At 44.7% G+C, this 27,385-nt stretch overlaps 1 protein-coding gene across 1 annotated transcript; it reads right to left on the bottom strand.

Moving 5' to 3' along the window:
• Nucleotides 1-72: 72 nt before the first annotated feature.
• LOC142817337 (scoloptoxin SSD976-like) lies at nt 73-25,622 on the bottom strand. The gene is made up of 7 exons (XM_075894370.1): nt 25,561-25,622; nt 10,884-11,256; nt 8,438-8,525; nt 7,629-7,774; nt 4,941-5,032; nt 3,368-3,477; nt 73-397 (listed from the first exon to the last, which is right to left on the bottom strand). Exons 1-7 carry the CDS (start codon nt 25,569-25,571, stop codon nt 339-341), a joined length of 879 nt encoding a protein of 292 aa, XP_075750485.1. The 5' UTR covers nt 25,572-25,622; the 3' UTR covers nt 73-338.
• Between the last annotated feature and the right edge of the window lie 1,763 nt (nt 25,623-27,385).

The following is a 27,385-nucleotide window of genomic DNA, read 5'->3' as shown; positions in this document are numbered from 1 at the left end:
CCACCGTACGACGTGAAAACCTTTCTACTAGGCAAGCAAGGTACAGCACCAATGATTAAAAAACGTGTAAATAGAAGTGTTCGCAGTAGTCTTTATTATTTGCTTTGTTCATGAGAAAAACAAAATTGGCATTAGAAAAAAGAATGTGCCCGGAATTTTCCATACATTGAAAAAATAACGATGAGCATGGGTCTGCAAAACGGGCTTATGCGGAAAACCCGTTAAAGTTTTGTCGATGAATGTGGATCACCGGACACAAAACGTCACGCTAAAGTTTTGAACAATGTTGGCTCTTGTTCTTGCGGGAAATATCGCCACTGATGAACAGGTTCATGGAGTCACGGTGTGCGGTTTGGAGGTGCTAGGGACTGAGGCGGACAACTCAAAGACTGGCGTGCTAAAAAAGACAAAAAACAAAGGTAAATAAAAATACCCATGTACGTACGATAAAATAAGTGTTTTGCAGCGTGAGTACACGCTCTCAATAAGGGGTATTTCGAAGGTTCCGTGCATGTGAACCTGCAGATAATACAAATGGTGCTGGCCCAAATAAGGCTATGGGGTTATTACTAACCACACTTGGATAAAGGAGGTAATGTGGTGTTTATATGTGTCTGATTACATCTATTCATTTAAAAAAAATGCCTCAAAGTCTTGTAAAAGGGTTTTGAACAAGAGCTTTCGCAAGAGGATTTGTATAAGCAAAACAAGATTGAATTAAACGAAAGTACCGAATATATACAATATATAATATCACACAAGGTGAAACGGTATATTGGTCATAATTATATATTGGTATAATGGCCACAAACAAGAATATCAAAGAGAAATTCGCTGAAGTGGGCAGATACCAACTATATAAAAACCGAATAGTATATTTTGTGCGCGAGTCGGCAGTGCAAATTCAAATAGATATGCATTCCACAATGAGTAAAAAGAAATAAAAAGACAGTATGCAATTACGAGGTTACGCTCCGGATTGTGAAACGTAGAGTCGGTTAAATTTTGTCAGACTATTTTTTTTCAGAGACAACGAAAAAAAAAAAGAAATCAGTCAAATGTCACGAGGAAGCGCTGACAAAGTGAATGAGCTAGCGCTTCTGTATATATGCACGGGAAACTAAGCTGAATATGCAGTCTGCGATATGGGCGGGGTGAAATTTCAAGCAGCGAGGAAGATTTTCTGTCCGTATGAACGCGTTGGTGAAGCGGATAGAAGAACTCAAACTTACAGGTAATAAGAAAAAGAAGTGAAATATGTTTTATTCGTGAGAAATACAGAATATAATGAGGGAATGGCAAGGAGCGACAAACGAGTGACCCTGTTTTGAACGGATTCTAATGAGCTCGTTGTGTTCTTTTGGTAGGGTGACCACAGTGGACAGGCGAATTCGAGATGCGGGCTATAATAAACGTCTGAAATGTTGTCTTGCACTTGTTGCAGGGTGAATTTCGCTGGGTTCGATCAAAGTACTGCAGTAACATTGATGCGTTAGTAGATATAGTAGCAACGTAAAGGCGCCAGAAAAAGTTTGATAGGAGCTTTATTCCCAAGTACTTGTGCCAAAGAACTGGAGAATCCATGCTATTGTTTATGTTTTTACAAGTAAGAGAATAGAATGCTTTGCATTTAGGTGCATAAGGGTTATTAGCCAAGTGTTACACCGAATTAAAATCAGATAGATATAGTTTTGAAGAAGGTTATGGTTATCAGAAACACGTAAAACTACCAGCGTGATACTAGATTATTAGGATGGTCATCATTACGCGTTAAAAGCTTGGTCCCAACCGTTACCTTGTGGTACGCCTGGGCTAATATAATGGCGATGAAATATTGTTAACTATTGACAAATTTTGGCGATTTAAAAAAAGCTCGTTTGCCGACTTTGTGGCTGTAAATTTAATTGGAAAGCAGTCAACTTTGAAATAAGACGGAACTGGGCTACATGGTCGAACACCTTATAAAAGCCGAGAAAACACTGACATTATGGTGCATGTCAAAACGCTAGTGGGGAGGGGGGTGAAATTAGAAAATTTCTAATAACCAATCGAATAGCCTTCAATTCAATTCGGTTGTCGAGCCAAAAAGTACATATTTGAAATACCGAATATCTTCAAAATTATTTTTCAAGTAAACAGCAACAACGAGAAATGTTCTAATGAGTGACACGTGGAAACATCGTAGAATATCTTTTCTTGTTTTCTAATGGCTGACATGCAGACAGCTAATGTAGGGCACTATCAGCGGCCTATTAATGACGAGATGAAGGCGTTTGGCTAATAACTGCATTGCCGCTGAAGCAAGAGTTTGAGCAATAAACTATTTTCTCTAAATATGTCATGATGTTAACTATAAATATTGCTTCATATTTAGGTAGCAATTTTACTTACAATCGGTTTGCAAAGCAACAAGTTCACTGTAGTAATCCCTTCTATATTTACCTCGCAGTTACAAAATATTTACAAATATCTGGTTGCCGCCCAGTTTGAAACAATTCTAGCAATTTTTTTTCGCAGTTGAAAGTAATTGTAGTGCTCGTTTATCAATGCTCCCAAATATTTGTGCCAAACAAATGGGGCGTTTGTCAAATTGTCAGCTTACATTTACTAGTCAGATTTAAAAATCGTTGCCTTACTTTAGGAAAAGTATTTCAATAGCATTTAATTCGTACTTATATTCTATTTGTTGTCCCCGCTATTCATGTGGTATTCGATTTGGTTTAAAGGGTCGCTATTCGCGCACCGCAACAGAGCGCAAACTAGTCATGAATTCATAAAGTCTGTGCCTTGGATGATAAAGTTTTCCTGAAGCTGTGCCGATTAGCAAAAAAAAAACATGTTCGGAAAGGTTTGATTAGTGGTGAAAAAGCAAAAAGAAAGTTCCATGTGACAAATAAAATGGTGTGCGCAAACATTTTGCTACTAATACATGTTAGATAAAGCGGGCTGTCGTAATATGGCGAATATCTATTACCTATTGTTACCTATTTTGAAAATAGAGACCAGTTTCGCAGTCTGAACATTGCATTGAGAAGAAGTCTTCCTGGAGATACAATATACTACTAGTCCCACTATTCACCTTCCTGAGTGACACAAATCCTTCGGACCACCAATTATTATTGAGTAATTCGCAGCAAGCCCCTCCTTGCGTTCGACGAAAACTTGCAGTGGAATGCCACAATCGATGAAGTTCAGCGCAACGGTGAGCGAAGGTGCCTTTCTGCGCATCTTAGTTACCTTCGTTTATTTGAACAGTTTCGCAAACACCCCTGGGGCACATCCAGGAGTTGCGAGTAATGCAAAGGCAGTTTTATACATAGCTGCGTACCAGCGAAATCCGGTTATATTTCGGTGCCAGCATACTCACCGCAAAGTGACATTTCCCGAGAGCCCTGCACGGACGCGCATTGCGTGCCCTGAGGACATTGGGAGCATGGCCAGCCTTCCGTGTACACGGGCTGCCTCAGCATGTTTCCTCTGCAAAGACACATGCACACAGACAAAATAAAAAATATATAGTTATTACGAGTATCTCCCAGCGTGCGCTGATCGGAAAAGTGTGCGGAAGGACATTTCTAGTCGTAAAACACGCTCTTACAGCCGCGGCTTGGTTCGTGCCGTGAGTATTATTAAAAAACTAGAGAGAAAATCATGGCGAAGGTGGGTGCATCTTCTATTTTAAGGCCCCATTGGTCTTTGCCACCCACCGGGCCAGAGCGAGTACACCTAAAAAGAAGTACCTGGGGAGTATTTCTGCCATGCAACAATAATCGTCATCTACTTCGCGTACTTTCCTCGCGTTATCACCAAGGTTTCGGTAGTTCGCGCTCACGATCAGTGCATGCGTGCGTTATCAGTGTGACATAGCATTCCTGACAGAAAAGTGGTCAGCGCGGGGTTTTCAAGTAAAGAAACTCGAGCAAGTCAGATGACGATTATTGTTGCGTGGCAGTACAGAACAACAATGCTCTCTTGATACTTGCTAGAAAGCCAGACCTCCTACTGCCTCGGAAATGTGTTTGTCCCTCAAAAGGGAGAGACCACCTGGCGCGCTTGCTCACTGCCAATACGTTTGAATGCCAAGGTCTGATCTGCGCAGAGCAGCGGCCCACCTCGACGACAGGGTCTCCAGAGTAATCGCCGTCATTCTGGCAACTTTACTACAACGCCACAACATGTGTTTGAGTGTTGCCGATCATTCTCAGCACAATTTGCATGCGTTGTCCCGATGCCTGTCCGAATATATCAGCGAAACAATCCTTGTATAGTGAGCGTGAGAGGAGTGAACTGCACATTTTCGCTGTACAGCGGCCGAATATGCTGGTTACGAAGGGCTCAGCACAAATGCCCATGTGTGCAGCACTTCGGTGCCCCTAGTTAATAGTCCTGCGCACGTTTCTTCATCTTCCTCTTTTGCCAGATTACTCAAATATTGCACATTGTGAGCAATAGGGCTTACATGAAAGGTGAAATCATACAAGTAAATTGAATAGGTGAATGAATAAACCACTGAATGTTTTTACGGTAAAGACGTTACATCCACTGTGAAGACTTTAGCGGCCGAGACGCGGAAAAAAAGAAGAAAACAATTTCTTTACTGGGCGCACATATAGGGGCAGCAAGTCAAAATAATCATCACAATTTATGATGGAAACGGTGAACACCGCTGCCGGTTATTAAAAGTGTGTCCAGCGGTTGGGCCGGAACGAATTTAAGCGTCAGTGCTATATGCGTTCGCAGTTGTACACTCCGTCATTGGCACCACACGAACAATTAGAGCAATCTAAAACATTGAAGAAGGTTTTGATACAATGAGGCGCTTGCGGCATCGAGGGGTGTAACGCGTTGAACACATCTTGCCGGTGTGATCCAACCGCAATAAAGAGAAACCAACAAACGAGAAGCGCAAATACGCCCATCGTTGGTGACAATATGCTTACCCAGGTTCGTAGTTGCACACCATGTAACGTCCGTTTAGCTGTGGGCAGTCAGTGGCACCGCAGCCTACTTTTGCAGTGCGCGACCAAGCCATCTGCGATTGTGACCAAAAAAAGTCGTGGAAGAAGTAATGAAAATCCACCGTGCGAAAAAGGCCTGGAATGCACCGCATGTATTGTTATATGTGTTTTTTGTCAAGTTTTATTAGCCCAGCGCGTGTGTCGCATACCTGCACTGCGTATTCGTAATTTCAATGTTTTCTTTTTCCTACTGAATGACGAAAGCTATATATTGAAGCAGTAGGGATGATGAATTAACGCGAAGAACCTAGGTGTGAGTGACTTTCGTTGTTTTGCACACTGTATGGTGTCTGCGACGCTTATACGGCTTCTGTAACGCTCACACAACCTCCTGAAACAGCCGCATCTCGCAGTGTGGCGCGCGTTGTGAAAGTGTGCGCAGCACACACACATGTTTTATTACACCCTTCCGGATATTTAGGGAAGACGTATGCGGGCTCATGAAAATTCCACCAGCTGGTCGGAAAAGCACGTGAGAGAACGAAGACCCAGTGAATGAAGAAATATTTTTTCTCTTTGCCACGATTGAATTTTTTGCTTTCTTGTTCCACACTTCTAATTTTCATACATGTGAACCAACGAGCCAAACGTTTGTGTTTGCGCATGCACCACGGCTTCGCGGACTCCACATAGAAAGATTTCATTGTAAAAATTGGGATGCTACTATAGCGGAATTACGAATAGTATGGAATGAAATATTGCGCATTTTCACACAGTGAAGCACACAGCTTCCATTCGTTAACAATTTGAGTGCAACCTCAATTCCGCACTGTTTGTCACGCAAGAGACGCGCACCCAAATAAAGCCTGTTGAAGACTCTTTGCAAGCGTCATCGCGTGATGGTTGAGTGTGTGAAACAATTGCGCTGCTCGCTGCATCACGCAATGAGCTTAGACATAAACACCGACTCTCTCACGGAAAGGGGGTTCATTAAGCGAAAGAATATACCGTGTTCGTGAATAACGAAGCCACCTTCCGAAATGCATGGCGTCATTAGCGAAGTCCTGTAGAATAACAGTGGCGAAAAAGACCACTGACGAAAAAAGACCACGTGTTCCAACTCCGTTAGTAGGAGATTAATGAGCGCGTTCGAAGACACTATAGATTGAGGAGTGATTGTTGTTATTAGCGAGCAGGCCATTTTTGGCTCGCCTGACTAAAAGCCTGACGCATACTGTTGTCATCACAATGAATGAATAAATGAACAAACTGTGGAATTCAGGCGATTAAGTTGCTTGTTCCTGAAACGAAACATTTGTTTTCCAACTTGACATCGTTTTCTGTACCAGCTTGTAAACGGCTGCGTGAAATGGTTTCATTAACAAAAGCAGTATTCGAGGCTGCTCGAGTGAACTCGCTTGAGAACTGGAACAAATCTGACAAAGTTTCTGTACACACGTGAAGTAAATGCATGAACATCAAAGAGGTTTGTGAATTAATTATACCGGGTGTTCAAGGTTAAGCTTTATGCTTTTCTCAAACTTCAACACTAGGAGGAACATGTCAAACACTTTTGTACATAGCTTATGCATTCTGGGGGACACAAAGTATGAGAAAAATATATATGGCTGTCAGTGGTCCAATAACACAGATTTTATGTTTAGCTTCTCAGTGACTGCACTGCGAAAAACAAGTAAAACACTTTTTTACAGAGATTATGTATCCAGGGGGACCCAAAGAAAAAGAAAGATCGTGGCTGTCAGTGAATTAATTAACTCAGATTTCATGCTTACCTTCTCCGTCACCACAGCATGCTTGCTTATGTGTATTGGAAAGTTGGAGGCAGTCGCGTTTCTACGAAGTTACTCTTTCAAGGATACTTCTAGCATGTGTGTGCTCCGAAATATCCCGCGGCAAAGTTTAATATTGTGCGTGATTGCGCACGCAGGGCGGTGAAGATCGGCGCAATGTTCTTTGCCGATGTGACGAACAATTATAGGTTGCTATTGCCAGCCAGTAGTAAAAGGGTAACCGTTGTCATCTCCAACCATGTCTTCGACCCATTGTCAGATTAAACGACGCACGCAACTGCCGCGCCTCTTCGGGCAGGAGCTTCGCGCCAGTGCTGCAGACACTGAAAACTTAATTACAAATGTAGGTTAAATAGGTGACTTGCACCCATACTTATTGTCTCACTTTGGGTCCTCCCGGATACATAGGTTATCTACAAAAGGAGGAGGAGGATGAAGGAGGGAAAAAAGGGAGGTTATCTGCAAAGGGGGTTCTCATGTTCTTACCAGTGCTGAACGTCGAGAACATCATAAAACCTAATTTCGAAGACCCGGTAGAAGAATACACACGTGCAAACACGGACACAACAGAACATGAAGATTATATCTTTTCTCGTGTTTGGGCCTGGACGTCTACCTTTTTTTTTATCATGAATGCCTTCTAAAGAACTAGTAGAGTAGATACGATCTACCTCAAATTATTCTCGTTGCATGCTTACTATCAGTTCAGAAGGAATTTGTAGAGGAAAATAGTGGGAAGTTTACAGTACCAAGCAATGCTCATGGCGACATTTTATATATGTGATTCACTCTTGACGTAACGCAAGCATTATTTGTGACTGAACTTCATTCTGCGCGTTCAATCTGAGCCCCTTCTCACCTGCGTAAAGTGTCCGTTTCGGGGAGAGAAGTTGAAGCGGCCAACGATGTCCCGGCTAGTGCTCCGGTGTTCCTCCCACCAGGTCCTGATAGCCTGCTCCCAGTTGCCTCGGGGTGCAAGGAACAGATTTTGGCCGATGTATCCCCCTTAAATTGAGAGTATCGTCGTCAGGAAATGAAGAATCCAGTTAAGGAATAATGAAACCTGGCTTAATTTTAGGGGGGGGGGGTTTAGAGAGGCTCTTCCGTCAAGGGTGCCACTGGCCTTAGCTGCCCGTTGAGCCTGGTCGATCAAGGATTGCTGGTTGGCCAAGATAGAGCGTCCGACTGCTCTAAGGTGTGTGTCTTTGTAATTTATGTATCTGTCACGGTTGGAAGGAACTATTATCAGCCCCAAGTAATCTGGTATGGCGTAGGACTCCCTTCGCATGAAGTGCAAGTTTCAGCCCATCAAGCATACGCGATTACAAATAGACATCATGGGATGAAAAAAATAGGCTATACAAGTTTTAGCTTCTGTCAACGATTTACAACAGAAACCGATGCGCTGATGCATTGCATAAACAATGCTGAGGGCTTCGAGTACCTAACTACATGGTTAAAATGAAGATCCAAATAACAGCTGCTGTAACTTACGCATACGGGTATCTCAACCTTTCGTTTGATTAGTCCTAAACAAAAGGCAAGTACACAGACCTTTAGCTTCCTACAGCCATATTTGGCAGGAAAAATAATGGCAGTATACAATTCCCCGTAGTGACCGACAGCATTCCGCTGTTACCAGAATCGCAGTTCACTCTATATACTTACTAACTTGACCACATCCAAAGCAGCCATGTTGGAAGCGGCAACTCTGTGAGTGGACTTGGGCACGTCTTGCAACTTCTCCATCATACTCCTGAGGAATAAAGAAAATAAATAAAACGCAGCGGTATAGTAAGGGCTACGTCTAGCACCATCTCAGTGCAGGTAACACGACAACGTAAACAACGAGTTTTAGGCCTACAGTCACAAAGAAAACAATTGAAAAGCTCCGTATACCCATAGCACACAATAGCATCTGCTCAGTTTCGAATGCCTACAGGCCATTTTCCTCTCTCTAAGTGATTATGCAAAAGAAAGGAAAAGAAAAGTGCCGCCCGTAACTGTCTATCACTGGGATGACACCTCAACAGTACGGCCCAAGGGTAAGGGGAGTGGAAATAAAAGTGGATAGGAAAAGAAAAAGAGAAGAAGTAGCAGAGAAGAAGAAAAAAAAAAGCATTCGAGTCGTGTTCGCGTGCGCGCGTCGAGAACCTCAAAGGCCATTTTTCTCACAAATGACCAACTAGACTTGAGATAAGGTGTAGCAAGCGTCGAGATTGCCACATGCTGTGAAAGAGGATCATTAAAAAAAAACTCCGGATAACGATGGAACACGCATTCTTTCTTATGCAAAAATTTCATATCAGGCGTGAAAGTGACACATATGAATCGGCTTATATTTTTATATAAAAATTATCTTAATATGATGAAATCTTGAAAAGGAATTGAAAAAAAAGAACTTGGTGTCTTTCTAATATACTCTAGGACTGAAATGTGACTATTTCTAAGAATACAAAGAAGGCGTGATAGCAAGATGTTATCAAAGCACGCGAAGAACAAGAATCATGATTGAAAACACAGTATTTAGTACATCCTGTAAACTATGAATGGTTTATTTTCTTATCGCGCAAAACAGTCGCTTGTTGACAATGCAGATAAGATAGCTACCAGCTTACATTCGAGAAAATAAAAGACAAGAGAAAAGAAACCTTCCATATTTTTAGGCCACATTAGTATAAGAAACGAATGTACTTTTACGTATAAGGTAAAGCACGCTCACACATTATATTTGCAGCTAGGCAGCGTCACCGGACGAAACCACAAACTTTTGCCGCAAGAACTATAATAACATAATTTTGAGGTCTTATGTGTCGAAACCACGATATGGCTCAGAGGTACGCCATAGTGAGGAATCGGAAAATAATTTCTACCACCTGGGGCTTTCTCTTAAGTGCAAATAAATCTTGCAACACGCCTCTCCAGCCCTTTGCCGTGATCAAAATGTGGCCGCCTCAGCCGGGATTCGATTCCGAAACGTACGGTTCAGTAGTCAAGCATCTCAACGACTTGACCACAGGGCTGAGTTTAAGCCTATTCACCGGTGTGTGCAAGGGGGGAGGGGGGAGTTCACGAAGGTGGCCACTCCCTAAGCACGAAGAGGGGGGGGGGGGGTGCGCGGTCAGCCCTATACATGGACATGATTAGGAGAAGAGGGGCGATGCAAAAAAGCTGCAACCCCCCCTCCGTCTGGGGATCCTGAGCACGTCAATACACTGCCTCATCTCTGCTTCTTATTGCCTTGACATAGCTGGAAAAGCCTGCATTACCCAAGATTGGCAAGTACTAGCCCACCATAGACAATAGTGATGATAATGTTCGAAACGTTTCCAAAGCGGCCGTTCTCATCTTAGGTGAACATCAGATGTGGTTCCAGCATTTTATAGCAGTCTAACAAACATTAAATTTGTGTTCGTAGGACTCAGTAGGCTATATTCATGCGTTCAGTGGTTAGAGCGTCGAACGCGTTATAATCATGCGTCGTTTACACAGGAGGAATACACTAAAGAAAGTTACAGAGGATACTGATGCCATCGCCCCGTATGACACCGATTACCACAAGTTGTGAGATTGGCCTATATTCAGGGGCGAATCACATTAAAACCGCACAATTACCCGCTGTCTATAAACCACCACCCGTCGTCTACAGCAGATGCAGAAACAGCAACATCTGTGCACAACAAAAAGGTTATAAAAAGGCTGTTAACCAGAACAAACAAAAATAAAAGGCTACTGCACCGAAAAAACATTTAACCACCCATCAATGAAAGAATATGACAGAACAAAAGGTTAACGAGAACAAAATAAATGGCTGTTAACTTGAACAAAATTGATGGCCAAGATTTATGAGTCGTTGCACACTCCTTCGCTTCATCATGAGCATTCATTTGCGTGAATATGCGTAGATGTTTCTTAATGTAAACATATCTTTTTGTAGCAACTTTTGCTGTGTCTGTGAATGTTGTGTTTTGTCGCGATGTTCTGTTGGATTGTAATTGGTGTTACCTGTCTGTGAGAATAAATTTCTCTAAACAAAGCTAGAGCATTAAAGCGTGCGGCGGAGATTGACTTAGCAGCTTTACTACAAAAGGGAGACATCCAATATGACACCCACCAGGAGAAGCATGTCTGCCGCCGGCGGGAAACCACCCAGCTTTCCCAAGGCCAGCGTCTGCCTCAGCTCGTTGTGGAAGCGCGTGATGAAGACGACTTCGTCGGGCGACACCGACTGCAGGAGAGTGCCGTTGAAGGTGCTCCAGAGTCCCGGCCGGATGAGGTTCAGCGTGGCCGGAAAGGGCCACGTTCGGTTCATCATGAACCAGCGGTTTGGGGTGTGCGGTCGCGTCTGCGGGTTCCACCACGGTGGGGGCGGGGGCGGGAACTGACTGTTCTGAGGCGGCGGTAACTGCTGCACCCATATCGTGCAGGTCACGAGGCTCAACGCCGTGCAGATGAATGTGGCGGATCCCAGGGACGTCGTCACGGACCTGGATCGGTGGTCAAGAAGGGTAAATACGTCGGCTTGTTCTGATTGGCGATTCCTAATGCTTCGTTGCCAAGCAAAAAAATACTTACACTAGTAAATAAAAGAAAGAGAAGCAACTATATTTGCTGCACAACTAGGTGATTCAAATGAGCTTGCCGGTGGTGAAAAGGGTGAGGATGATATGTGGTGCTTAACGGCCCAAAACCACCATATGATTATGAGAGACAACGTAGTTGAGGGCTCCGGAAATTTCGACCACCTGGGGTTCTTCAGCGTGCACCCATATCCGAGCGCACGGGCCACAGCATTTTCACCTCCTTAGGAAATGCAGCCGCCGCAGCCGGGATTCGATCCCGTGACCGTGGATCAGCAGCTATAAAATATCATCATCAAACGCCGGAAGAAGAAGAAAGAAGACTGCTGCCTGGAGCGAGCACGCGCTACTTCACTTCTTCCAATAAACCGTATTCGTTCGAAGCAGTCCCTGGTCTCGATCGTCTTAATAATGGTGCCGTGAACCAGGATACTACCTCCTCGCCGGCAAGAAAGGTCAACCTGCCACGGAGCAGCAGAGAAGAAAACGGCGGGGGAGCAGAGGATCGGCCTGGATCGAGCGACGAGACCACGGTGGACAGTACGAACATCAGAACGAACGATTGACAAGTAAGGAGTCATTGCTAACCGCCTCAATATGAGCAAAGAAGTGATAACGAAGAAAAGGAAAGCGCTTCGCTCCCAGATCACGCGACTGATTAACGCAGCCGAGCAGCAAATTAATGATGGAGCTAACCGGGAGCAGCTGCTTACAACGCAGGCGCAGATTAAAGCAATAAGCGACAGTCTCAAGAGCGCAAACGAGCAAATGTAAAAGTTTCTAACAGAAGACAATGCCGAAGCTGAATTCGAAAGCGTCATAGAGTACGACATGAAATTAATGACGATCTTATCTGCAATAGAAATCAGACTTCGACAGCCTGAACAATCGGATTCAAGCGATAGGACAAGGCAGGTGACGCCCTCAAGTACAGGACAAGAAGCAACGAAACTAGTTAAGCTACCAAAGCTTGAAATGATAAAGTTTGGGAGAAAAACTTTGGAGTGGAACCGCTTTTGGTCTCAGTACGAGTCGGCAGTTCACCTGAGACCGAACATCAGCAAGGGACAGAAGTTCAATTACTTGTTAGCATCACTAACCGGAAAAGCTGCGGCTGCTATTGAAGGACTTCAGTACTCGGCAGAGGAAAATTATGATAACGCAATCAAAATACTGCAAAAAACGTTCGGCAATCGAGGACATTCCATTGAAATGCACATGAATGAGCTATTGAGTTTGAAGAAAGTGAGGTCTGTTCAAGATACCGATGACTAGTACAGAGAGTGCAAGTTAACATATTGGCACTCAAGTCACTAAAAGTGGAAACCGAGATCTATGCGCCGATGTTGTTACCGGTATTGAAAAGAGCAATTCCACCAAAATTATCAGTGCAGTTCAAGTCAAAAGAGGCTATAAGAAAGAGCTCAGCTTCAGAAAACGGCGAGCAAAACAACGCAACGTGAAAAGCGTGCGAGGAAAAGCTGGACAGGCTTATGTTATTCTTAAGAGAGCAAGCGGCTTTTCGTGAAGAAACACAACGTGAACAAGAAAGGATAACTGCAAAACCAAGAGAGAACCGCGGACAGATGCGCACAACTTCAAGCTTCTATAGCTCAGCGGACAGAATATGCTTATTCTGCAAGCAGAAAACCCACGCAACCGAAAACTGTCGTAGGAGCATTCCAATGGATGAAAAGAAAGCTATGCTTACCGAAAATAAAGCATGCTTCAGATGCACGCGACCGAACCACTCTGCACGCATTTGCAAGGCCCAAGTGAAATGCAAGCGATGCAAGGGATGACATGCCACGTCAGTATGTAGAACGGTGATGCAGAAAACAAGGGCAGAGCTGGTCGCAACAGCGCAAGCCGAAGCGACGACGTCTACGCTACAAGCAACCGAAAATATCAAGCATAAGTTTGTGCTTTTGCAGACGGCTGTAGCAGGCGTAGAAGGAGAAACATGTGGCCGACATTGCCGTTTGTTATTAGACAGCGGAAGTCAACGTTCATTTATTGAAGCGGGATTAGCAAAAGAAATGGGTGCGAAGGTGTTGCGACAGGAAAGACTGACGATTGGTTCAATTGGAGGAGACGAAAAGGTCAAACTAATAAACGTGGTGCAAGTGACTGTAGGATCACGAGAAACAAGAAAGACGACAGTGATTGAAGCGTTACAAGTCGACGTTATCTCGCACAGTTGTATACCCACTCCAGCTAAGAAACTCAGCGAGAAAATGAAACAGCTAAAGATGCAAGTGGCTGATCACAGGACCGAGACGACTGCAACAGATTCTGTAGAACTGCTGAGTGGCTCAGACTATTATTGGGAATTCTTTACTGGTAGAACTCAAAGAATCGAGGACAGACTGATGGCTGTAGAAACTATACTGGGATGGGTACTGCAAGGGCCGTCAGAGCAAAGCAAGACAAAACTAACACATAATCAAGCAGTCATGGTTCTGAAGGTCGAAGCTGCGGAGACAGATGATGATGATATATGGTGTTTTTTGGCGCAAGGGCCATTTGATGGCCAAAGAGCGCCAGTTCATGAGACAGGAATGTGAACAATGGTTGTGATTAGCGGCTGTATAAGGGCCATAAAATTCCTCGCAGTAAAGCGGGTAAAAACATACAAGTAATAAAATCATGACTATGCCGTGAAAGGTGTGCATGGTGTGAATAGGTGACACAAGTTGGTGAAAATGAAAAACGATGGTGGACATGTATGGCATTAGCACAAGTACCTCACACGTTAGTACTCTTGCGTGCAAGGGCCGTGAGGCAAGTGCTTTCCTGTGTAGCTACCGCAGCAAAAACCTCTCTAGAGAGGTCGTGCTACGGAATGCCCGGGTATATGATATGAAAACTATGAATTTCTTTTAAAAACGCTAACAATGATTTACGACTAAAAAGCGGTTCCCTACCGACGAACATTGCAGGGTGTAAAGGTATATGCGGTCGGTAGGGTAATGGAAAATGTCGTTTTCTTAGAGTTTCTAAGTGTTTGCACTGGATTAATATGTGAAGGACTGTCAATGCCTCACCACATCTGTTACACAATGGTGGATCACCACCGGACAAAAGATGTGTGTGTGTCGTGTATATGTGTCCTATCCTGAGTCTTGTTAGTGTTACCTCTGTTAGACGTGATTTTGATACTGGTGGCCAATGGCCAAGGTGTGGCTTGATAACGTGTAGTTTGTTTTGTGTGTGTGTATACCACTTGCTCTGCCAGTAGTCCCTGAGGTTTCGTTTGAGAGACGGCTTCAGATCAAGGACCGGGATTGATATGAGTGTAGGGGCAGTGTTTTTGTGGACGGATGCAGCGAGCTGATCCGCCCTCACGTTGCCTTGGATCTCACGGTGCCCTGGCACCCAGCACACCACAACATGTTGGTTGAGTGTGTAGAGTGTGCAAAATATGAAGTAAAGTGATACAAGGACAGGGTTTTTTTGTTTTTTAAGACTGTGCAGAGCCGTTACCACACTGAGGGAGTCTGTATAAATTACTGCTTTTTGTATTTGTACTTGTTTAATGTGTTTAGCTGCCACAAGTATCGCGTAAGCTTCCGCTGTGAAGATACTTGTGCCTGGATGTAGAGGGCCAGCATCCGAAAAGGAAGGGCCAACAGCAGCGTAGGACACAGAGGAGTTAGACTTAGAGGCATCTGTAAAAAACTCAGGACGTGTGTATTTGTGTTGAAGTTCCAGGAAATATGTACGGATATGGGCAATGGGCGCATGTTTTGTAACCTCCAGAAAAGACACATCGCAGTCTATAGTCTGCCACTGCCACGGTGGCGGGTATGCTACAGGAGCCATTAAACTGTGTTCGAGTGACACTCCAGTGTCCTCAGCTAGACCCTTCAGGCGAACTGAGAAGGGCTGCCTCATTGAAGGCCTGTTTTGAAAAAGAATGGAGCTCGACACGTCATTAATAGTAGAGTGTGAGGGGTGCCTCTTGTCTGCTTTCACCTTAAGGAAGTATACAAAGGACATGTAGGTTCTTTGCAGAAGAAGCGACCACTCATTTGACTCAAGATAAAGGCTTTCTACGGGGCTGGTGCGAAAAGCACCCGTAGAAAGGCGGATGCCCAAATGGTGCACGGGGTCCAGCATCTTCAAGGCACTTTGAGTAGCAGACTGATATACAACGGCCCCATAATCTAAGCAGGTGCAAATGAGGCTTTTATAGAGGTTCATGAGGCATTGCCTATCACTACCCCACGTAGTACGTGACAACACTTTTATAACATTCATGGCTTTTAAACATTTTGTTTTTAAATACTTGATGTACGGTACGAAGGTTAACTTGTTGTCCAAGATTAAGCCTAAGAATTTATACTCGGTTTTGACGGACAGACGTTGCCCGTTCAGTCGAATGTCAGGTTCCGAGTGCATGCCTCTCTTTCGAGAGAACAAGACACACGTGCTTTTTTGTGGGTTAAGTCGAAATCCGTTTTCATCTGCCCATTTGGAGACCTTATTTAAACCCAGCTGAACCTGCCGCTCACACATGGCCAAGTTGCATGACTTGAAGCCAAGCTGAACGTCGTCGACATATGTACAATAGAACATATTGCGGGGAAAGGACAGGTGCAAAGAATTCATTTTGATAATAAAAATTGAGCAACTAAGCACGCCACCTTGTGGCACGCCTGTTTCCTGGACAAATGTTTGAGAGAGCACACTGCCCAGACGGACACGGAATGTCCGGTTTGACAGGTAACTTTCGATTATATGAAACATTCTTCCGCGCACACCAAGGTGGGACAGGTCTCTTAGAATTCCGAAACGCCATGTTGTATCATACGCCTTTTCGATATCGAGGAACAAAGAGAGAAAATATTGTTTATGGACAAAGGCGTCTCTGATCTGTGCCTCCATACGAACAAGGTGGTCTGTGGTGGATCTACTTTCTCGAAACCCGCACTGAAATGGGTCGAGCAAATTGTTTGTTTCAAGGATATGTACAAGTCGGCAGTTTATCATTTTTTCGAATACTTTGCACAAGCAGCTTGTAAGTGCAATAGGCCTATAACTTGAAGCTAAAGAAGGGTCCTTGCCCTCTTTCAAAATGGGAATAATAATAGCCTTTTTCCAGGAGGTAGGGATAGTGCCAGAAAACCAGATAGCATCGTACAAATAAAGTAGGGTTTTTCGTGTTTCGGCTGGTAGGTTTTTTAGCATTTCATACACCACATGGTCAGAACCTGGGGCAGAAGTGCTGCAGGAGTTTAGAGATGTTCGGAGCTCCGCTAGACTGAAAGCTTGGTTATATGCCTCGTATCTAGTGGATTTGTGTTCGAGTTTCTGCTTTTCTATTCCTGTTCTGTATTTTTGGAAAGTGTCAGTATAGTGGGACGAGCTGGATACCTGTTCAAAGTGTGCCCCGAGGAAGTTTGCCTGATCTTCCAAGGTATCACCTTGAGTGTTTACGAGTGGAAGTGTGTGTACTTGTTTCCCTGCTATCCTACCGACCATGTTCCAGACTTTTGCCTCCTGTGTGTATGAATTGATCCCTGACAAAAACTTCTGCCAGCTTTCTCTTCTGGCCTGCCGACGCGTTCTCCTTCCTTGAGACTTTATTTTCTTGAACGTGTCAAGATTTTCCGCTGTTGGCGAGTTGCGCAGCAATCTCCATGCCCTGTTCTGTTCCTTTCGCGCATTACGACACTCCGTGTTCCACCATGGGACGTGTCGTTTGCCGGGCATTCCAGATGTTTGCGGTATGCACCTGGCTGCTGCGTCAGTTAGAAAAGCTGTGAAGTACTTCACAGCTTCATCTATGTTTAACCTACATATGTCTGTCCAACTCAAATGTGTAGTGTTATGGAACTGTTCCCAGTCTGCTTTGTTTATCAGCCATTTGGGAACGTGTAGAGGACCTTCATATGTTGTTTGTGAACTCAACACTACAGGAAAATGGTCACTACCATATAGATTATTTATGATTTTCCATTTGAGTAGGGGTAGGAGTGAAGGTGATACGATGCTGAGGTCGATAGACGAGTAAGTTTTGTTGGCAACGTTATAGTATGTTGGCTCTTTCCTATTCAACAAACAGGCACCGGAAGAGAAGAGAAATTGTTCAATGAGACGACCTCGTGCATCACAGCGAGAATCGCCCCACAGTCCACTATGTGCATTTAGGTCCCCAAGAAGCAAATAAGGTTCTGGCAGTTCGTCTATTAAAGACTGAAATTCGCGTCTTTCAAGACGGTGGTGGGGAGGTACATACAAAGAGCAGATGGTGACGAGTTCGTTTAAAAGTACCGCTCGAACAGCCACCGCCTCAAGAGATGTCTGGAGTGGTAAATGTGTACACGCTACTCCTTGGTTAATAATAATGGCTACGCCACCGGATGACGCCACAGCATCATCTCGGTCCTTTCGGTATATGACGTAAGCGCGTAAAAAATTTGTATTGGAGGATTTTAGGTGTGTTTCTTGTACACACAGCACTTGAGGTGAGTATTTGTATAAAAGCTCTTGTACGTCGTCGAGGTTCTTAAGCAGTCCTCTGACGTTCCAATGTATAATTTGTGTGTCCATATTGGAAGTAAAGTAGTGCTGTGTGTACGTTAAGGGTGTGACTTGTTTGAGCTGAAAGGTCAAGCTCAAGTACCAGGGGCATAATCAGGCCCTGTTATGGGCTTTTTAGTTTTCTTGGCGCGCTCCAGAGAGCCGCGCCGTTCTTTTGGCACCAGGGGTGCCGCCGTATCCATTGCCTCCTCGGAGGCTCTGGATGCCCGCTCATGCGAGCTGTTTTTTCGAAGGTTGGGCCTCGCCTGGCGAGGTGAGGCCTTGAGACCCGAGGACCCTGGAGTCCCTGGTCTCTGTTCAATAGTAGGCGCAGTAGACTCAACTACTGCCGCCTTGGGGGCAGGCGCCACAGCCAATGGCTCGCTCTGCGCAGGCCGAAGGAGTGGCGAGGGCTGGTGCGACACTGCCCCCAGGTGCGTCGCATCAGCATATGTGGGGCCATAAAATGGCGAGACTCTTTTCCTTGCTTCTTTAAATGTAATGTCTTCTTTAATCTTTAAAGTGATGATCTCTTTTTCTTTTTTCCAGAAAGAACATGAACGTGAGTACGCGGCATGATTTCCACCACAGTTCACACAGTGTAATGGTTATTCGCAATTGTCAGAATTGTGGCCTGACACTCCACATTGTGCACAAGTTTGGTGACCACGACAGCTTTGTGAGCCATGGCCATACTTCTAGCATTTAAAACAACGACGCGGGTTAGGTATGTATGGTCTGATTGACGTCTTTGTGTACCCTGTTTGAATACTTTCTAGCAGATTACTGGAAGCGAACGTGAGTATCAGGTGTTTCGTTGGTGTTACCTTGTTGTCTCTTCTAATGGTGATCCTTTGTACATTGGTCACATTCTGACTCTTCCACCCCTCCAGAAGTTCCTCTTCAGTCAAGCCTAGCAAATCAGCATCAGATACTACTCCACGGGGTGTGTTCATCGATCTGTGTGGCGTGACAGTGATGGGAGCGTCACCAAAAGTTGATAGATTCTGTAGCTTTTCAAACTGTTCTTTTTCTCGAACTTCAAGGAGGAGGTCTCCGCTGGCCATTTTGGTAACTTTGTACCCGGCTCCAAGAGTTTCTGTGAGACATCTGGCTACTACGAAGGGGGATACAGTTCTGGCTTGCTTGCTGCTTATCTCACTATGTATAACATGAAAATGGGGGAAGTTTTCACTTGATCGGTTGAAAAAGCCTAAGTCTTCGGTGCGTACACGCTTTAAGGCGGTACGATCACTTCATAAGGGAAATGCTTTATGCATGCCAGTTTAATTTTCTTCAGAAGCATTGGCGGCCACCCACCACGGAGCCCAACGAGGGGACGCTACAAGTTTGTGGATGCTAAAACCTGCAGACGCCAGCCGTACAACGCAACTATAACCCAATGCGCCTAGACCAAGGTAGGCTATTTGCACAGGGTTAACCCTAGCCGCCAGGAAGTTTGGAAGTAAACGGAAGAGAGTAGAAGACAGGACAGATAAATAGTAAGAGATAAAGACGAAGATGTAGGGAGAGAGGGATAGGAAAAGGCGACTGCCGATTTCCCCTGGGTGGGTCAGCCCAGGGGTGCCGTCTACGTGAAGCCGGGGCCAAAGGGGTGTGTTGCCTCTGCCGGGGGGCCTTAAAGGTCCAATCACCCAGCATCAGCTCAACCCCCAGGATCCCCTTTTCCCCGGACACGGCAAAGCCACGCACGGCTCGGCGTGGGAGGGAGTAGAAACTCCCCCGTTAGCTCGGGTCCGTGGTGTCGCTACACACCAAACGCGTGCTTTAACAGGCGCCCCTGCGGGGGCTGCGGAGACAGAACTCCAGCAAGAGCTACAGAAGTTCTGGAGCCTGGAGTCAATGGGGATCACAAGAAATAGTTTGGATAACACCGGAAATGAAGTGGTCGAAGAATTCGAGCGCAAGATTGTACAACAAAACAGTCGCTATCAAGTCAGCTTGCCATGGAAACAGGACGTAAACTTGGAGAGCAACAAGGAAAATGCGATAAAAAGACTACAGCAACTGACTAAAAGGCTGAAAAAAAATGAAGGCATGCTGTATCGCTACGACAAAGCTATATCAGAGTACATGGCATTAGAAGTCGCAGAGGAGGTCCAAGAGCCATCACAACAGCCAAATGCACTTTGCTACTACATGCCACATCATGCGATCATTAGAGAGGACCGAGCCACAACAAAGGTTCGAGTAGTGTTTGACGCCTCATCACATTCTAGAAAAGGCATGTCTCTAAACGAGAACCTAGAGGCAGGACCCAATTTGAATGAGGACATGCTATCGCTGCTCATTAATTTCCGAAAAGAAAAGGTAGCGTTAGTTGGAGATGTTGAAAAAGGCATTCCTACAAATCTCTATACATGAAGAGGATAAAGTTGCAATGAGATTTCTGTGGTGGAAGCATGACGCTGAAGGAAGGTTAATGAATGAAGTGCAAACATGGCGTATGACAAAAGTAACGTTCGGAACAACACCAAGCACGTTTATACTGGCAGCTACAATTAAACACCATTTGAAACAAGTGGAAGACCAGTTTCCTGATGCGACAAGGACACTGCAGAAAGCGATCTACGTGGATGATATCATTTTGGGAGCAGCAACGCTTGATGAAGCAGTTAAGTTGTACAATGATGCAAAGCAAGTGTTCAGAGAGGCAGCGATGAATTTGAGAAAATAGACATCCAATGAAGAGCGATTAAACAAAATAATTGATGAAAACGAAAAAGACGATTCTCACATAAATATTCGATCTAGAGGATTTACAATGCTTCTGGGCTTGATATGGAAACACTCAAAGGACATGATTTGCTTCCCTACGGAAAAGTGGAATTTATTAACAGATACAACGCACTTGACAAAAAGGGCTGTGTTACAAACCACAGCGAAGATATTTGACCCACTCGGTTTGTTGTCGCCATTCACAGTACGCGCGAAAATAGAAATGCAGAGACTGTGGAAAATGAACGTCACGTGGGACGACCAGCTCCCTAAAGATGAATGCGACAAATGCAAGAACCTTATGTCTGAAGCGGAGGACTTTCGAGTTCTAGAAATCCCACGATGCTACGCAAGCTAGAATCAACCAGTAGAAGCATACAAGCTGCATGCATTTGCCGACGCGAGTCCATTAGCATACGGAGCGGCAGCATACTTGATAGCAGTATACCACGATTGAAGCAAAGAATCAAGGCTAGTAACAGCAAAAAGCCGCGTAGCTACAATTAAAGAGCTGACATTGGCGCGACTTGAACTGATGGGAGCGGTGGTAGCATCAAGATTATGCGACTACATCAAAGGTCACTTCAACGAAAGTTTTCAGGAAATACACTGCTGGACGGGCTCGATGATTGTGCTGCACTGGATCAAGGGAACAAGCAAAAGAGATCCGTTTGTTGCCAACAGAATCTCAGAAATTAGAGAAAAAACACTTCAAGCAAGCTGGACATTCGTTCAAAGTGACGACAACCCTGCTGACCTACTTACAGGAGGAATAAGCGCAAAGGCATTGATAACGTCAAAGTTATGGTGGAACGGTCCCGAATGGATAACATCACTGGAAAAGAACTTAGTAAGCATAATTGGCACAAATACAGACGTGGAAGACCAGCATAAAACACAATGTCACCAATGCATGGGAAGAGCCGAAATTGCGCCAATCTTGGAAATCGAAAGGTATTCATCACACGGACGGCTTATAAGAGTGACAGCATGGGTGTTCAGATTCATAAACAACACAAGAAAGGAAAATCACAAAGGGCCGTTGACAGGAAAAGAGGTAACAAATGCAGAGAAATACTGGATAAGACAGACCAAAATATCACTGAGACAAACAAAGGGTGAGGCCTATTCAAACAATCGATCATTTGAAATTAATAAACACGTAGTCTACCTTGATGACGATGGAATCATCAGACAGAAAGGACGATTGCAGTGCAGCCAAGAAATCAACAAGCACGTAATAGTAATTCCAAAGGATGAGCATTTCACGGAACTGCTAATACGTCACGTGCATAAAATGGTATCACACGGAGGAGTTCAAGTGACGCTAGCGCAACTTCGAACTAAGTTCTGGATATTGCAGGGTAGACAAGCAGTGAAAAGAGTTCTAAACAAATGTGTCGTCTGCAAGAGGCATAACTCCAGACCGGCGACTCAAGAGATACCCCCACTTCCGGCAGACAGAGTCACTGAAGCAGAGCCATTCAAAGTTACGGGAGTTGACTTCACAGGACCTCTTTACGCAAAGTACAAGTACCAGATTGTGAAGCAATATGTACTGATATTCACCTGCGCGGTAACAAGAGGAGTACACTTGGAAGTTACCAACAATTTGTCATCGTGAAGTTTTCTACAAGCATTCCGACGATTTACAGCTCGACGGGGAATACCAGCCGTAATATACTCGGACAACGCCAAAACATTTATAAAAGCTGGAAAGGAAATCAACAGAATGCTCGAAACAATTAACAACGAGGTCTTAAAGAATTACTGCAGTGGCCAACAAATTAAATGGTAAACAATAGCCGAGTGTGCGCCGTGGTGGGGAGGATTTTACGAGCGCCTCATAAGAAGCTTGAAGACGTCGATGCGAAAAATAATATCGAAAAGCACAGCTTCGGTAGAGGAGCTACGCACTATTGTAGCAGAAGTTGAAGGAACACTCAACAATCGACCATTGACTTACGTATATGGAGAACCTGACGAGCCAATGCCACTAACGCCGGCAGACATCATAGGTGGACAGCGACAGCTTCAAGACGGACAAACAAGACTATACAACGGTGACATTGAAGACGCATGGCGACGCAGATGCAAACTCGTGCGCGCTTGGTGGAAAAGATGGCATCAAGAATATATCAAGGAAATAGGAGCTACGGTCAAAGCCAAGACACGGCAAGCAAAACCACTCTCACAGGGTGACATCGTGTTGGTTGAGGACAAGGCTCCAAGAACATTTTGGAAAATGTGCCGGATTTTTGAAAAGCTCTACCCTGGGCGAGACGGAATCACAAGAGCTTGTCTCCATCGCACAGGCAAAAAAGAGCTTCTAAGAAGATCGGTGAACCACATATACCCAATGGAAGGTTGTTTCAAATAGCCCGCCAGAGCTTATCACATTTCAACTTGGGCGGGCGGGAGCCTATAAAATATCATCATCAAACGCCGGAAGAAGAAGAAAGAAGACTGCTGCCTGGAGCGAGCGCGCGCTACTTCACTTCTTCCAATAAACCGTATTCGTTCGAAGCAATCCCTCGTCTCGATCGTCTTAATAGCAGCCGAGTACCTTAACCACTATAAACCACTACCGCGGGGCTGGTGCGAAGACTGTGTCGGTTCAGTTAATCGCTGCAGCCTGAATAAGGTAGTCAGTTGCCGAAAGGAAGGACTGACACGCCGCTAGCGAGAATGCTGGCAGTAGTGTCAATGGAAAGTGGTCCCCCTCGCATCCAAGAAGAAGGCGATTTTGGCTAGTGTTCACGCAGCTGCAATTTCGGCAGTTCGGTTGAATGTTTTCTGAGTAACGTTTAGACAAATTCTCTGAAGAAAGGATAACTTTACTACTTTTGAATCGTACCGTTCATGTCACCAGAAATAAACGCACCATTACTTACATCGATGCCTTGCAACAAAACAGTGGCAGATGGGCTCTTTGTGTCGTCCCTCCTTTTTTTTTTGTGGTGTCCGCGTGTTTGGCGCACGACAATGAAGTTTGAGAACTGAATCGCGGGGCATGGTAGGACATCAAACAGAGAGGCAAGGCGCAAGACAAGAAACAGAAGGGGCTAATATTTGATCTTGCAAACTTGATTCGATGGGAATAAAAAAATGCTTTCCAGATCATAATCATAAAGCGTTCTCTTGAATGCCAAGAGTCGTTCACATTGTATACACAAGAACAGGCTCCAAAAAGATTGTTCATGATCTCCGGTTTGGTTCAGCGCGGAAAAATGAATGCCCGCATAAAATTGTTCGAGGGCGTAGTCGCCAAAGCTTATGGGGCAATGTGCTCGAAGATTTACCGAATATTTTTTGCCAGTTTTCAGTACATGACACGCTATAATTACTATTTATGCGAAAGCTTTGGATGCCTCAATGAATGAATCAATTCAGCACTCGGTGGTGACCGTTCCATGCGTCCAGGACGAGTGGTGCGAAAAGTTATTGTGTCATGACGTCACTCATCATGACATCACAGATCCCAAAAAATGTGTGTCGTGGTCAAGGCGTCACACACTGTAGAAAAATAACGTGGTAAAGAGAGGAAAAAGAACCTGGACCGAGCATCTCGAGAAAAACGAGCGCGCTCTGGCTGGTTCTCGCAGCCCGCAGTTAGCCAGAAGTGGAAAATTGAAGAGCCCCACTGAGAGAGCTTTGTGACTAGGAGGGCACAGCGCAGAGCGAGTGGAAACTATCGCTTGCCATCGCGTGTGTTCTGCCATAATTCCATGTCGTGGCAGTTGTGTGGGGTCGTCGCAGTACGCCTCTATAAGTTGAAGAGGGTATCGTAAAACGGAAGAACCCGTGCGTTTCACGCAAATTTAGCGACAATCGACGCAGGCGAAAGAAAAAAAAATGTCCGCTGTGGCCGCTGGGTACGGCCACCCAAGAAGTATGTTATAATATTGATAAACAATTCCAACATTAGGGACAAACAAGGCTAGGGGATACCTCTGCCCAACGAGCACAGACATACATGTAATAAATAATAAATATTTAGTCCCTGTTTACTTATGTATTTGGATATCCCGGCTATAACCAGAGCCTGTACATATCCCACACGTCCAGCTACACATCGCCAAAAAAAAAAAATGAGGAGAACTGCCATAAGCCATATTGTCGACCAGTCCACGACACCAACTTGCACGCAAATGGCAAGACAAGTTCTTCGATATTTTATATCAAGTTACAGGATATGTCAAACTGATCCGCGTTTCTTGTCTATATATGCGGGTGTTAATGTATGCGATTTCACGACATCGCATCTCAGCCCTCTCACTCTTTGCAAAGTTCTAGGTACAGTATTTGAAGATCGTCGCATTATCGTGGTCGAGGCTGGAAAAATTCAATCTCGAAGCTTTGTGCATGGGTGGTTTCCCTCATGCCATGAGGCATGAGGGACACGTGTTTTGTGCACACGTGCTGTCCCTCATGCCCCACGACATGAGGGACACATGCTTTGTGCACATGTGCTGTCCCTCATGCCCTGCGGTATGGCGGAGTCTTGCGTCAATTAACGTTGGCAGCAACTTCAATGCAACCGCGGTCATTTTTCAATTTGTAGAACTTTGCCAGAACCTACACAATTTCAGATTTGAATGTGAACCTATAGGGGAGTAGTTTGATCTGTCCCACTTCCTTTCTTCTTAGGTGGCGGTGAAGTATCCACATATTTGCACATTCCTAACGGGAATCGGCCAAAACAGAGGACATAACAAATGACTTGACGGAGGAGCTACATGTGTTGTGTGCACAACACCGGCGCATCCGTTGGGTCCCCTAATCGGTCGTCGTTTAATTTCCCTCGTGCAATGGAGTCCATATTGAAACTACAGCAACACGCAAATGAAGGCTATGCTTAAATATATAACAAGTGACATTATATAACTAAAAACAGTTCGCTTTACTCCTGATACTCAATTAGAAACGTTGAAAAACACTTACAGTTTGGCCATGTTTGCGTCTTCAGACCGCCTGCTGGGAGCTATTCACGTACGCTGTTCAAAGTGCCGAAACGCTGCGATAGGAAGAGTTTATATACGCTTTTATTTTCTATACCAGTGATAAGAGGTCCGATGACCAACACGAATCCCTATTTTTCTCCAAATCTTTCTTGTCATAAGATTACATGGATGAATGAACTTTTCTATTATCAGATTATAAGAATGAATAGATATGTGCACTGCCTGCAACAAATCGTAGAGCGACCAGAACAAATTTAACACTGTTGTGACTGTTGCCTGCGCTATCAGCGCAGCGCCTGGAAATCGCTACATGCTGCCCCGTGAAACAAGGCTGCCTCAATTTTATATTCAAGGCCGTCAGCATGCTTATCTAATCGCAGGAGGAGGACTGGACGAATTGGAGCAATGGACGTTATTCAGAGAAGCCAGTTGAGGTGGTTGGGCCGAGGTTTTCTATAAAGGAACGTCCAGGGCTCGCCATAACGCCGCCTCAAGCGACACTAATTTTAGCACTATAGACCAGGTCCTATAGCTTGCAAAGGGAAGCAGTATTTTTTGCGGGGGACTACAAGATATGGCAGAAAGGGAAACGCTGATAACTCCTATCTCACCCTCGATGCCAGCATTCAGTTATTTGGCGTTTGTCATCAGCTGATATGCGTTAGTAATCCCTCAGCTGCAGCACGAGTCGTGCCGATGGAGAGCAATGGCTGACGTCGAAACCGGTTGCGTCTGCTCTGAACGCACGCGTGCTAGTATGCCTTATTCTGGTTATATCGTTCCTTTATCAATAAATTACCAAATAAAAAATATACCATTACAGGTGGCTGATAGAGGGAGCACCGGTTTTGAAGTTTGCAAGTCGCTATCAGCAATACGAAAGTAAAAGAAATCGGACGTTGTATCAGTGTCAAGTGAAAACCCAACAGCGGCAAGCCTTCGCGATGGTATAGTGCCCGCTGCCCACTTATCACTGCGAAGAGGCAGGCATACATGCGCACAGCTGCTGAACAGGATGCGCGCGCCTGTCAATGGTGATAACTGGACGGCATGCACTACACTGTCGCAAAGGCTTTCTGCTGTTCAGGTTTCATTTGACGCTGGTAGTATGTCTTTATATATCAAGAGAAAGATTTAAAAAATAAGCGCTGTGGTCCCTAAAATGACTTATGTATGGCTTTTCTAGTAATAAGCGCACATGCAGAATATGTACGTGTTGTTACGTTGCCCCAGGCATGCGAAATAATTGCTTTTTAATAGAAAATTTTACGAGTATGAACGCTGAATCTTGAGCAACATAGGTGGGTGCTGCGGATGGGGTCGGCCGTTTTGATTGCCCGATGCTGTTAAGAGTAGACAAACAGACAAATGTACAGACAGACAGACAGACAGACAGACAGACAGACAGACAGACAGACAGACCAAAATTTTGGAGTCGAAGGTCCCCAAGAAAGACTATTGTCTTTAAAATTGGCACATAACACGCACCTTGGGAATCCACTTTATGCGTATAGCATGCGCATGGAAGGTCACCCTCAGGTACATTTTTTTTATTTAGCGACAAGTTACGAAATGACGCTAAATACACATGTTTCACCGTTGCAGGTGTTACTATAACTAGTTGTTTGCACTTTCGCAACGGTGTCAACATAAATACGAGTATTAGCAACACCAGAAGCGATAAGCTGATATGAATCGTTGGTGCTTGCGAGTATGGTAGCCCTAGACATGAATTAACTTCAGTACATGGCACCTAACCACAGTTGACGTTAACACAACATGACGGCTGTATCATAGGAGTATTT

Source organism: Rhipicephalus microplus, chromosome 5 (assembly GCF_043290135.1).
Source record: "Rhipicephalus microplus isolate Deutch F79 chromosome 5, USDA_Rmic, whole genome shotgun sequence".
Classification (NCBI taxonomy): Eukaryota; Metazoa; Arthropoda; class Arachnida; order Ixodida; family Ixodidae; genus Rhipicephalus; species Rhipicephalus microplus.
This window is presented reverse-complemented; position numbering and strand designations above follow the sequence as displayed.